General features: G+C 47.1%; 1 protein-coding gene across 2 annotated transcripts in view; it reads right to left on the reverse strand.

Moving 5' to 3' along the window:
* NUP210 (nucleoporin 210) overlaps positions 1-14,147 on the reverse strand; it is a 110,703-nt gene that overhangs the window by 20,134 nt on the left and 76,422 nt on the right. For both annotated transcript variants that reach the window (XM_075574989.1, XM_075574988.1), the window contains exons 31-33: positions 13,789-13,964; positions 4,181-4,401; positions 335-471 (exon numbers count right to left, since the gene is read on the reverse strand). In XM_075574989.1, the coding sequence (XP_075431104.1) occupies positions 335-471; positions 4,181-4,401; positions 13,789-13,964 (534 nt within the window). The remainder of the gene's footprint in view (positions 1-334; positions 472-4,180; positions 4,402-13,788; positions 13,965-14,147) is intronic.

Raw genomic sequence — 14,147 nt, forward strand, 5'->3', positions numbered from 1 at the left:
GTTCAGGACACCATTGTTCAGAATATAATTAAAACATAAGGACAAGTTGTAGCTTTAACCCTAGGGCTGGAAGGGCCATGGCATGACCATGTGATCACTTGAGTAGTGATCATGTTGCTACAGTCTTCATAGTGACATGCATGAAAGAGGAGAGACCTTCACTTGTTCACATCGAGTGAACACGACCTTCCCCTACAAAACTAGCAAAAAAGGATGTTCAATGGATGTTACAAGGGCAACCAACATGCCGCCCATAGTGCCAGCCATGGCGACGCCCAGTGAAGACGTTAATGCCATATCAGGGCTTTAGTATGGTCAGACATTGGTACCGTACCTCGCTGTATGTCTTCAAGAGTCCAGGAATTTCATAATAAACGATGACAAATCCAATATCCTTTGCCAAAGCAACACCTGTTTTTTGATCAATTTGAAGAATAGCGCTGGAGGAGGAGCTCCAAAATCCTGGCAAACCTTTAAAAAAATGAAGCTTTGTTACTTACTGTAGTTGAAGTAAACCCGATTCTAATCAAATGTAAATGTACTTTTATTTCTTGTTAAGCAATTGTTTAATGAAGATTGCAAAAGAAAATAAATAATCTATGCAAAGTACATTTTAAACCACAAAAACAACAAATTCAATAATCTGAATCAAAAGTTTACGAAAACAAATCGTTTCACATACAGTACATGCAACTGAGAGCAGAACCTTTAATTCCTAATGTATCCAACCCCAAAGCAATTATTTGTATATGGTATATGCAGAACACAAAGATGCAGTGCAGTTGTAATGAGAACAAAAAATGCAAAATTTATATTTTGGTATAGTGTTATGTTTTGTGTATATATTGTGATACCATCACTGTCCTCTAGGTGCTGGAATAGGGCAGCTATGGGACTTTCCAACACACAGGGAGTTAATCTCCCTATAGAAGCCAGCAGTAGCTGCTAACTAATTGAGCAAGCTGAACTGCTGATTGAACAAGGAAGTGTTTTAAGGAAGACACAGAGAGCTGCCATTGAGAGATTCACTGCTGTTACCAGAGAAGGGGAACAGAGAAGAGTTCTCCCCAGCTGTTGAAGCTGGCACAGCCCCCTAGGACCGCTGGACGGTGGTCGCAGAGTCTGCTGGGACTGCCTGGGTCTTAATCCCAGGAAGAGGAAGGAAGGACGCGAGACCGTGCTGAAGCAGGGATGTCCTATCCTTAACATTGGACTTACAGAGGAGAGATTCTCTGAGCTCTCATGGGGCCGGGCTCCCCTAGGAAGGAAGGACACGAGACCATGCTGAAGCGGGGACATCTGCTCCAAACCTTGGGCTATAATATATAATAATACCTGTTTGGGGAAGTAACCAGCTTAGCTGTCCAACCAGGTAGTAAGGGTTGAAGCTGAATGTGTAGTTAGCCTCCTAAGAGGCGAAGGAGTTTATTTTATGATTTTGTTTTGACTTCAAGGGACGGTGGGCTTGTTAGTGTATTATTTATCCCTGTAAATAAACCCTATACAGAGAAACACTAAATTTCCGCCTTAAACTGGGACTAAAAGATGCTACAACGTGGTGTGGGCAACACAATATTTATGTTGCAACAACTGTGCACACTGCGTGTGACAGGAGGGGGTAACCAGGCTACATAATAAAGGTTACGCCCCCTTTTTACCCCTGGAACCATGGGGTCCCTGGTAGGTAGATAAGCACCATAAGCCAGGAACCAGGGATAATACATGTGGGAAATAAAGTGACCCTGCTTTTTTCTGTTTTCATGTTTCCTTGGCCCTGGAACTGTGAGATTTCTTGTGTGTCAGTTTTATGGGGGATATTTGGGTAGAATTGCAATAATTTGTTTGCAGGAGTTACCTGTAGCTCTTCAATCCTCCCCCCCTCCCCCCCTGGTGAGCATGCATGATTTGCCAGTACGTGGGGTGAATTACACCGGGGCAACCCACTGTTCTCCAGACTCCTGGATTTCGAGCCCAAATATCCATATAAGGTTCTCCAATGTGTATACAGGCAGGCAGTCCTCGGTTATCCAACGGAATCCGTTCTGGAAGTAGCGTTGGATAGTGAAACCGTTGTAAAGTGAGTCCCATGTTAATCAGTGGCGGTGAGCGTTGGATAACACATTCCGACGTCGAAAAACGGCCCTTAGGGTGGCATTGTAAAGCGTTGGATATGCCATTCGTTGTAACGTGAAACGTTGGATAACGAGGACTACCTGTACTTTATTAAAGTGTATGTTATAATGTTTTAGACATTTACAATAAGGCTCTATACAGTCAGCCCGGGCATCAGCATAGACACCGGCCGGCATGCCTATATAGAGTCCGTAGTTCAAAGAGAGACTGTCCAGAGGTGAGAAGACGGTTTGGTGGGTGAGGAAGGGCGTATTGCCAAGTCCGGAGAATAAAAGGCCCCCTGTGGGGACACCATTTGTATCTGCCAGACTTGGTGGAGCCTGCACAGCGGGTGACAATGAGTTAGCCGGGGGAGATACAGCTCGTAGGCGCTTCTCCCATTGGCTAAATCATATTTCCCGCTCACCCGGCTTTTCGGGCCGGCTTGGCCGGCCTTCTCCTCTGACGACAGCCCAGAGACGAGCCCCTGTTTTTATTGGCTGGCGGGGAGGAATTCCCACGCTCTGGATACTCGCTCCTCCATCCTCCATGCTGGACATACCCTCCGCTGAGCTATTTAAGGAGAAGCCCCAGTCAGAGAACCAGACGATTTTGTGGCTTGAGTCGATGAAGTGAGGGCGGCTTTTCAAAGTTGCTCTGTCCCAAATAGCAGAGCAACCGGCTTCGTTTTGAAGCGAGGAAAGTCTGCCTGCCAGAGGCTAAGTCAGACCCGAGGACCAAGTTCTCATCTGAGAACGTAGCAGTCGCGGTCAGGAGTTCCTGCCGGAAACAGTTCCAGGATTATCGGGACTAGGTCCCGGTCAGGATTTTCTGCTGAATCTCGGCCCAGGAAGTCCGGAACCAGGTTCCGATCAGGGTAAGCCCTTGGAAGCAGGCGCCCTGCACCTAGGACAGGCTGGATCTCATACCCCAGACAGTGTGTATAGTTCTGTATTTTGTTGTATTTCCGAGGTTTTATCCAAACAAACCCCATTTTATTTCACTGCCTTGTTTTGCCTGTTGAATGATCCCTAAAATATAAATCTGGTAAAAGACCTGGGGCAGCCAACTCCAGCCCTCAAGGGCCACCAACAGGTCAGGTTTTTAAGATCCCTGGTTCAGCGCAGGTGGCTCAAAGACTGCACCTGTGCTGAAGCAGGGATATTCTGAAAACCTGACCTGTTGTGGCCCATGAGGACTGGAACTGGCCACCCCTGGCTTAGATCATATAGACCGTAAATAAGACATTACAATATAAATGATGTGTTGGGAGATGTACAGAGACAGTAGGAATATATGGAAATGGGGGTGGTACCTGCTTCTGAATAGTACTCCCCCCCCTCCCCCCACCCGCAGCGTCAATGCTTCGGTGCGGCGAGCGGGCGCGGCACCGTAGACATTACGTCCTGCTACATCTGTACATATTAATGGGGTGGCTTAGCTGTGTGTTGGAGAAATGCTTTATTCAGAAAGTGGCACAGATTTGTTCTTCTTAAGAAGTTAAAATTCACTTTCACCAGATGTTTAGTGCTCGTTTAGTGCACTGGTCGAAGTGCCTTGAAAGCAGCAGTGGTTCTGTTTCAAGGAAACTCATTAAGTAATGGGGCAAAGCATTGTGGACTTCACTTTAGAAAGGATTATTCAATATTTCTACTCCAAAAATATAAAGAGGACAATTTAAATGAAACATTTTCAACTAAAGAGAAAGTGTAACACAGATTTTGTAAATAAAAGCTAATGCCAGTCCTCTAGTACCATCACAGTTTGCCTACTGCCTATTTACACAAATATGCTGATTGTGATAGTAACACACTGCAACTACATTGTGCGCTCAGAGATTAGCGTGCAAGCATATTACCAGTATCTGCGCACAAGTACGGAACGTGGGATGGAATTCACATTTTCCTGATATATTCCAGCATGGCGATTATGGTGACAATGTAGAAAGAAATCTTGCAGATTTCAAGCTTGTTCTATCCTTTTCTGCTGATCATTATTTGCTTTGGAGTATTGTGTTGTAATGCAGATGTTCAAATGCAGCGAGTACAATGTAAAGGTTGTTTCTTACCTTCTTGGTTAGTAAGAACACATGAGAAACAGATAACATCGCCAACTCCAGCTTCCTCCTTCAGGTGGGGGAAGATGCTGTACTGTACCGGCAGCGGCACATAATCAGAGATTCCGGGGTTCTCACAATCCCAGACACTAAATATTGTGAATCCGATATTAACCGTGCGCACTATAAACGTGTTGTTCGTAGCGCCTTTCCCAACCTGTACAAAATCATCCCTGGATAAAAACAAGACACAAAACATAATAATATAGACACAGTATGGACAGGTAGCAGCATCCCCATCTATTCCCTGTAACCATCCCCTGTAACCACCTTTTAAAGGGCTGTGCACCCTACAAGCACAGAGAATTAATGGCAGTGCTGGAAGACACTATGCCAGCTTTCAAGTGCATGTGCCACAGAGGGTCATATTTACTGAGCAACATTACTCCATAAGACACGTTCCCGTCCATTCCCTGGAATTGGCTGGAAAAGGCCATATTTACCAATACATAAAGTTAATTGAACACTGACCACATGAACTGACAGAATCTCGTTCCATCTTTATAACCAAGGTGGATTTTTATTCTCAATTACCAATTTTCAGTAGTGAGGTAGTGCATCTTTTCTACAATGTTCTTAAGTTGTTCTAATGATGTAATCTTCAATCAGAAATACAATTACAATAACTCTGCTTATAAAGTAATTAACATGCTTCCTTGGAATACAGTACAACGTTTCATTCTGTGATAACCTATATATGAATATGCAGGGCAGCCACACCACAAGGCGAAGATCCAAATAGAACTAAACTTATATTATGAATTTTTATTTAAATATATCAGAGGAGTTTATGGTATCACGATATACAGTATGTATTTAAATGTTGCAGTGACACCATGTGACCACCAACATTACTGTATTTAGTTGCAGTATGCCTTTACGGTTTTACATTTTCTCCACAACCCAGGGGGAGCACGGGAGAGAATCAGCGAAAGAGAGGACAATATCTAAGTGCCGGTGTCTTATGAAGATTCTGGGTCATAAGAGTCTTGGCTCGTGTGAAGAGCCTACTCACATTGTAGTGGAAGTAAAAGCGCCACTCCAAAACGGTGGCGAAGTCTTGCTTGTGTGGGTAATTCAGGAGAAATGTACCTCAATATAGGAGAGAAATGCAATCCACAGCGCAGATCGCTAAATAAAGGTTGTTATAGTATAGCACTTTGTGTGACCGGCCAGTCCTGATTATACAGGGAATATTTTTTCTCTGACGTCTGTGTTTCCAACATTTCTGCGTGTGACACTTTGTTCTGCTCAGCGTGTGACACTGTTCTGCTCAGCGTGTGACACTTTGTTCTGCTCAGCGTGTGACACTGTTCTGCTCAGCGTGTGACACTTTGTTCTGCTCAGCGTGTGACACTTTGTTCTGCTCAGCGTGCGACACTTTGTTCTGCTCAGCGTGCGACACTTTGTTCTGCTCAGCGTGCGACACTTTGTTCTGCTCAGCGTGCGGCACTATGTTCTGCTCAGCGTGCGACACTTTGTTCTGCTCAGCGTGCGACACTTTGTTCTGCTCAGCGTGCGACACTTTGTTCTGCTCAGCGTGCGACACTTTGTTCTGCTCAGCGTGCGACACTTTGTTCTGCTCAGCGTGCGACACTTTGTTCTGCTCAGCGTGCGACACTTTGTTCTGCTCTGCGTGCGGCACTTTGTTCTGCTCAGCGTGCGGCACTTTGTTCTGCTCAGCGTGCGGCACTTTGTTCTGCTCAGCGTGCGGCACTTTGTTCTGCTCAGCGTGCGACACTTTGTTCTGCTCAGCGTGCAACACTTTGTTCTGCTCAGCGTGTGACACACTTTGTTCTGCTCAGCGTGTGACACACTTTCCAACATTTCTGCGTGTGACACTTTGTTCTGCTCAGCGTGTGACACTGTTCTGCTCAGCGAGTGACACTTTGTTCTGCTCAGCGTGTGACACTGTTCTGCTCAGCGTGTGACACTTTGTTCTGCTCAGCGTGTGACACTTTGTTCTGCTCAGCGTGCGACACTTTGTTCTGCTCAGCGTGCGACACTTTGTTCTGCTCAGCGTGCGGCACTTTGTTCTGCTCAGCGTGCGACACTTTGTTCTGCTCAGCGTGCGACACTTTGTTCTGCTCAGCGTGCGACACTTTGTTCTGCTCAGCGTGCGGCACTTTGTTCTGCTCAGCGTGCGGCACTTTGTTCTGCTCTGCGTGCGGCACTTTGTTCTGCTCAGCGTGCGGCACTTTGTTCTGCTCTGCGTGCGGCACTTTGTTCTGCTCAGCGTGCGGCACTTTGTTCTGCTCAGCGTGCGGCACTTTGTTCTGCTCAGCGTGCGGCACTTTGTTCTGCTCAGCGTGCGACACTTTGTTCTGCTCAGCGTGCAACACTTTGTTCTGCTCAGCGTGTGACACTTTGTTCTGCTCAGCGTGTGACACACTTTGTTCTGCTTTGTTCTGCTCAGCGTGTGGCACTTTGTTCTGCTCAGCGTGTGACACACTTTGTTCTGCTTTGTTCTGCTCAGCGTGTGGCACTTTGTTCTGCTCAGCGTGTGACACTTTGTTCTGCTCAGCGTGTGGCACACTTTGTTCTGCTCAGCGTGCGGCACTTTGTTCTCCTCAGCGTGTGACACACTTTGTTCTGCTCAGCGTGTGACACTTTGTTCTGCTCAGCGTGTGGCACTTTGTTCTGCTCAGCGTGTGACACACTTTGTTCTGCTTTGTTCTGCTCAGCGTGTGACACACTTTGTTCTGCTCAGCGTGTGGCACTTTGTTCTGCTCAGCGTGTGACACTTTGTTCTGCTCAGCGTGTGACACACTTTGTTCTGCTCAGCGTGTGACACACTTTGTTCTGCTCAGCGTGTGGCACTTTGTTCTGCTCAGCGTGTGGCACTTTGTTCTGCTCAGCGTGTGACACACTTTGTTCTGCTTTGTTCTGCTCAGCGTGTGGCACTTTGTTCTGCTCAGCGTGTGACACTTTGTTCTGCTCAGCGTGTGACACACTTTGTTCTGCTCAGCGTGTGACACACTTTGTTCTGCTTTGTTCTGCTCAGCGTGTGGCACTTTGTTCTGCTCAGCGTGTGACACTTTGTTCTGCTCTGCGTGCGGCACTTTGTTCTGCTCAGCGTGCGGCACTTTGTTCTGCTCAGCGTGCGGCACTTTGTTCTGCTCAGCGTGCGACACTTTGTTCTGCTCAGCGTGCGACACTTTGTTCTGCTCAGCGTGCGACACTTTGTTCTGCTCTGCGTGTGACACACTTTGTTCTGCTCAGCGTGCGACACTTTGTTCTGCTCAGCGTGCGACACTTTGTTCTGCTCAGCGTGCGACACTTTGTTCTGCTCAGCGTGTGACACACTTTGTTCTGCTCAGCGTGTGACACACTTTGTTCTGCTTTGTTCTGCTCAGCGTGTGGCACTTTGTTCTGCTCAGCGTGCGACACTTTGTTCTGCTCAGCGTGCGACACTTTGTTCTGCTCAGCGTGTGACACACTTTGTTCTGCTCAGCGTGTGACACACTTTGTTCTGCTCAGCGTGCGACACTTTGTTCTGCTCAGCGTGCGACACTTTGTTCTGCTCAGCGTGCGACACTTTGTTCTGCTCAGCGTGCGACACTTTGTTCTGCTCAGCGTGCGACACTTTGTTCTGCTCAGCGTGCGACACTTTGTTCTGCTCAGCGTGCGACACTTTGTTCTGCTCAGCGTGCGACACTTTGTTCTGCTCAGCGTGCGACACTTTGTTCTGTTCAGCGTGCGACACTTTGTTCTGCTCAGCGTGCGACACTTTGTTCTGCTCAGCGTGCGACACTTTGTTCTGCTCAGCGTGTGACACACTTTGTTCTGCTCAGCGTGCGACACTTTGTTCTGCTCAGCGTGCGACACTGTTCTGCTCAGCGTGCGACACTTTGTTCTGCTCAGCGTGCGACACTTTGTTCTGCTCAGCGTGTGACACACTTTGTTCTGCTCAGCGCGTGACACACTTTGTTCTGCTTTGTTCTGCTCAGCGTGTGGCACTTTGTTCTGCTCAGCGTGTGACACACTTTGTTCTGCTTTGTTCTGCTCAGCGTGTGGCACTTTGTTCTGCTCAGCGTGTGACACTTTGTTCTGCTCAGCGTGTGGCACACTTTGTTCTGCTCAGCGTGCGGCACTTTGTTCTCCTCAGCGTGTGACACACTTTGTTCTGCTCAGCGTGTGACACTTTGTTCTGCTCAGCGTGTGACACTTTGTTCTGCTCAGCGTGCGACACTTTGTTCTGCTCAGCGTGTGGCACTTTGTTCTGCTCAGCGTGTGACACACTTTGTTCTGCTTTGTTCTGCTCAGCGTGTGGCACTTTGTTCTGCTCAGCGTGTGACACTTTGTTCTGCTCAGCGTGTGACACACTTTGTTCTGCTCAGCGTGTGGCACTTTGTTCTGATCAGCGTGTGGCACTTTGTTCTGCTCAGCGTGTGGCACTTTGTTCTGCTCAGCGTGTGACACACTTTGTTCTGCTTTGTTCTGCTCAGCGTGTGGCACTTTGTTCTGCTCAGCGTGTGACACTTTGTTCTGCTCAGCGTGTGACACACTTTGTTCTGCTTTGTTCTGCTCAGCGTGTGACACTTTGTTCTGCTCAGCGTGTGGCACTTTGTTCTGCTCAGCGTGTGACACACTTTGTTCTGCTCAGCGTGTGGCACTTTGTTCTGCTCAGCGTGTGACACTTTGTTCTGCTCAGCGTGTGACACACTTTGTTCTGCTCAGCGTGTGGCACTTTGTTCTGATCAGCGTGTGGCACTTTGTTCTGCTCAGCGTGTGGCACTTTGTTCTGCTCAGCGTGTGACACACTTTGTTCTGCTTTGTTCTGCTCAGCGTGTGGCACTTTGTTCTGCTCAGCGTGTGACACTTTGTTCTGCTCAGCGTGTGACACACTTTGTTCTGCTCAGCGTGTGACACACTTTGTTCTGCTCAGCGTGTGGCACTTTGTTCTGCTCAGCGTGTGACACTTTGTTCTGCTCTGCGTGCGGCACTTTGTTCTGCTCAGCGTGCGACACTTTGTTCTGCTCAGCGTGCGACACTTTGTTCTGCTCAGCGTGCGACACTTTGTTCTGCTCAGCGTGCGACACTTTGTTCTGCTCAGCGTGCGACACTTTGTTCTGCTCAGCGTGCGACACTTTGTTCTGCTCAGCGTGCGACACTTTGTTCTGCTCAGCGTGCGACACTTTGTTCTGCTCAGCGTGCGACACTTTGTTCTGCTCAGCGTGCGACACTTTGTTCTGCTCAGCGTGCGACACTTTGTTCTGCTCAGCGTGCGACACTTTGTTCTGCTCAGCGTGCGACACTTTGTTCTGCTCAGCGTGCGACACTTTGTTCTGCTCAGCGTGCGACACTTTGTTCTGTTCAGCGTGCGACACTTTGTTCTGCTCAGCGTGCGACACTTTGTTCTGCTCAGCGTGCGACACTTTGTTCTGCTCAGCGTGTGACACACTTTGTTCTGCTCAGCGTGTGACACACTTTGTTCTGCTCAGCGTGCGACACTTTGTTCTGCTCAGCGTGTGGCACTTTGTTCTGCTCAGCGTGCGACACTTTGTTCTGCTCAGCGTGCGACACTTTGTTCTGCTCAGCGTGTGACACACTTTGTTCTGCTCAGCGTGTGACACACTTTGTTCTGCTTTGTTCTGCTCAGCGTGTGGCACTTTGTTCTGCTCAGCGTGCGACACTTTGTTCTGCTCAGCGTGCGACACTTTGTTCTGCTCAGCGTGTGACACACTTTGTTCTGCTCAGCGTGTGACACACTTTGTTCTGCTTTGTTCTGCTCAGCGTGTGGCACTTTGTTCTGCTCAGCGTGTGACACACTTTGTTCTGCTTTGTTCTGCTCAGCGTGTGGCACTTTGTTCTGCTCAGCGTGTGACACTTTGTTCTGCTCAGCGTGTGACACTTTGTTCTGCTCAGCGTGCGACACTTTGTTCTGCTCAGCGTGTGGCACTTTGTTCTGCTCAGCGTGTGACACACTTTGTTCTGCTTTGTTCTGCTCAGCGTGTGGCACTTTGTTCTGCTCAGCGTGTGACACACTTTGTTCTGCTTTGTTCTGCTCAGCGTGTGGCACTTTGTTCTGCTCAGCGTGTGACACTTTGTTCTGCTCAGCGTGTGACACACTTTGTTCTGCTCAGCGTGTGACACACTTTGTTCTGCTCAGCGTGTGGCACTTTGTTCTGCTCAGCGTGTGACACACTTTGTTCTGCTCAGCGTGTGACACACTTTGTTCTGCTTTGTTCTGCTCAGCGTGTGGCACTTTGTTCTGCTCAGCGTGTGACACTTTGTTCTGCTCAGCGTGTGACACACTTTGTTCTGCTCAGCGTGTGACACACTTTGTTCTGCTTTGTTCTGCTCAGCGTGTGACACTTTGTTCTGCTCAGCGTGTGGCACTTTGTTCTGCTCAGCGTGCGGCACTTTGTTCTGCTCAGCGTGTGACACACTTTGTTCTGCTCAGCGTGTGACACTTTGTTCTGCTCAGCGTGCGACACTTTGTTCTGCTCAGCGTGCGGCACTTTGTTCTGCTCAGCGTGTGACACTTTGTTCTGCTCAGCGTGTGACACTTTGTTCTGCTCAGCGTGTGACACTTTGTTCTGCTCAGCGTGTGGCACTTTGTTCTGCTCAGCGTGTGACACTTTGTTCTGCTCTGCGTGTGGCACTTTGTTCTGCTCAGCGTGTGACACTTTGTTCTGCTCTGCGTGTGGCACTTTGTTCTGCTCAGCGTGCGACACACTTTGTTCTGCTCAGCGTGTGACACACTTTGTTCTGCTCAGCGTGTGACACTTTGTTCTGCTCTGTGTGTGGCACTTTGTTCTGCTCAGCGTGTGACACTGTTCTGCTCAGCGTGTGACACTTTGTTCTGCTCAGCGTGTGGCACTTTGTTCTGCTCAGCGTGTGACACTTTGTTCTGCTCAGCGTGTGACACTTTGTTCTGCTCAGCGTGTGACACACTTTGTTCTGCTCAGCGTGTGACACACTTTGTTCTGCTCAGCGTGTGACACACTTTGTTCTGCTCAGCGTGTGACACTTTAGTCTGCTCAGCGTGTGACACTTTGTTCTGCTCAGCGTGTGACACTTTGTTCTGCTCAGCGTGTGACACTTTGTTCTGCTCAGCGTGTGACACTTTGTTCTGCTCAGCGTGTGACACACTTTGTTCTGCTCAGCGTGTGACACTTTGTTCTGCTCAGCGTGTGACACTTTGTTCTGCTCAGCGTGTGACACTTTGTTCTGCTCAGCGTGTGACACACTTTGTTCTGCTCAACGTGTGACACACTTTGTTCTGCTCAGCGTGTGACACTTTGTTCTGCTCAGCGTGACACTTTGTTCTGCTCAGCGTGTGACACTTTGTTCTGCTCAGCGTGTGACACTTTATTCTAATCAGCGTATCGGTGTCCGTTGGAGGTTCTTTAGGGGTCCTGTTTTTTTAAGCTATTTTTTTGTGTGTTTAATAAATTGTCATTGTGCGCCTGTTGGGATTTCTTTTCTCTTATTTTGGAGAGATAGAGAGAGAGAGAGAGAGAGAGAGAGAGAGAGAGAGAGAGAGAGAGACAGAGAGAGAGAGAGAGAGAGAGAGAGATAGAGAGACAGAGAGAGAGAGTTTATAATTGGCTTGCCCGGGTTAATTATTAGTTATAATGCACCAACATGTTCCACAGCGCAGTACAATGGAGTTGGAAGACAATGCCAATAAAATATCAACATTAAAATGCCCTAATAAACTAAGTAAGAAGGGGCCTGCTCCAAAGAGCTTACAATCTATAGGGGAGGGTGGAAACAGAAGGTAAAGGGTAGAAGAAGGTGGATGTGTTTTGGGAGTCCTGTGCTAGGAAGACGGTGGGATGCTCAGTTTTAAAGCAGATGATCAGTATTAGGGTACAAGCAGGAGCTAGAAATGGAGAATTTCAAATGGATGATGCAAAAATTTGCATGTCTCAGGCAGGTCTGCAACTCTGCTATTCACCGTTTTTCCTAGCATACACTGCTTCCACTTCAGCAAGGGATTCTGGGAAATGACATGCAAATGAGCACAGTGTCACCTTTTGCTTCAAATCCATATTGACATGGACCCATATAAGCTTATGCCTTCCACATCACACAGCTTTTCAGCACAGCCTGGGTTAAGTGCAGAGCCAGTAACCCACGTACAGACAACTTTTCAACATTGTGTGTCTCATCCGTGTGAAGTGGTTATACTGGCTTTGCAAATTGAAGCGGAGATAGGTTTCAAACGCACATTGGATTATGCAAAAGCTTCCTTGAAGAGGTGAGTTTACAGGTCATTTTTAAATATATGAAGGGTTGGGGAGAGTCTGCTGTTGTGGGGTAGGGAATCCATCGGTGTGGAGCAGCTCAGGAGAAGTTTTGGGAGTGGGAAGAGAGGAGGATATCATTGGCAAAGCGAAGAGGACATGTGGAGGAGTATTTGGTAGGTGAGTACTGAGATGTATAGAGGGGTCGCATTGTGGAGAGCTCTGTATGTGATGGCTGGGAGCTTCAGTTTGATTCTGGATGGGTTACCAGTGTAGGGACTTGCATACGGGGAAGCAGAACAGGAGCTGTGTGTGAGCGAAAACGAGTCTGGCAGCAGCATCTAGAATAGACTGGAGGGTGAAGAGATGGAAATAGTAAGACCAGCCTGGAGGGGGAAGAGGTGGAAATAGTAAGACCAGCCTGGAGGGGGAAGAGATGGAAATAGTAAGACCAGCTTGGAGGGGGAAGAGATGGAAATAGTAAGACCAGCCTGGAGGGGGAAGAGGTGGAAATAGTAAGACCAGCCTGGAGGGGGAAGAGATGGAAATAGTAAGACCAGCTTGAAGGATATTACAGCAGTCACTGCGGGATATTATGAAGGAAGGGATTCGGATTTTTATGGATGCTGGGGTGAGCAAGCAGTGGATTCTGGCAATATTGCGGAGGTGGAAGCAGCATGATTTGTTGAGGGATACGTGTGGGATGAAGGAGAGGGAGGAATTGCAGATGACTCCTAGGCATCGGACTTAGAGTATTGGAGCTATGGTTAAGTTAATGTTTATAGTGACTGTCGATGTAGGAATGGTATTGGTGGGTGAACTGTTCAGAAGTACTGTTTTGGACACATTGTATTGTATTGTATGTCTTTATTTATATAGCGCCATTAGTGTACATAGCGCTTCACAGTAGTAATACATGTGGTAATCAAATAAATAACAGATAATATAAATAACAGATCATGAGAATAAGTGCTTTAGACATAAAAGTAACATTTCGGAAGAGGAGTCACTGTCCCGAGGAGCTTACAGTCTACACATCACGTTTTATATAACTGTCACCAGGAATAAAGCTTACTTTTTTTAAATAAACTTGTATTAAGATTGCGCATTTATGAACGCAAACCAAAATGCAAGCAAATAAAATAAAACTTAAGTGAGAAACTTGTTAGACCTGTGTGAAAAGGGTTTATAAATGTTGTACATTAGTTTCCAAAAATTTTCCAGGGATTTATTCAGTAAAACATGATACCGTAAATGCTGGGCAAATTCGTGCAATACTGAAAGTTAGTATCTATAAAGGTCTCATTCTTGTTTTTTTGCCACCCTCACGGGCTCCAATGAAAGAAAATACACATACTGTACCTGTTAGTTGCGAAGTTTAGAACGGAATTCTGTGAATGAAAAATGTCACCCGTGTTGTCATGAAACTGGACTGAGAAGGTCAAAGTCACCCCGAGTGGGATAGCGGTCAGCAAATGATTATTTTCTGTGCGAAGGACAGGACTGGTTACAATTCGCATATAAGAAATTGGAGAAACCTGTATAACACATAAAAATGACACATTATCCAGAAGTGTAGCTAAGAATATATGCTGCCATGTGGAATGTATTTATACTTAATTACAGGCAGTCCTCGTTTTACAGTAGTATGCTTACCAAAAGCTATTTTAAAACCATTGTATTAGTCAGTTGTCAAATGCTTATATTAATCTACTTTAATA

Source organism: Ascaphus truei, chromosome 17, assembly GCF_040206685.1.
Source record: "Ascaphus truei isolate aAscTru1 chromosome 17, aAscTru1.hap1, whole genome shotgun sequence".
Lineage (NCBI taxonomy): Eukaryota > Metazoa > Chordata > Amphibia > Anura > Ascaphidae > Ascaphus > Ascaphus truei.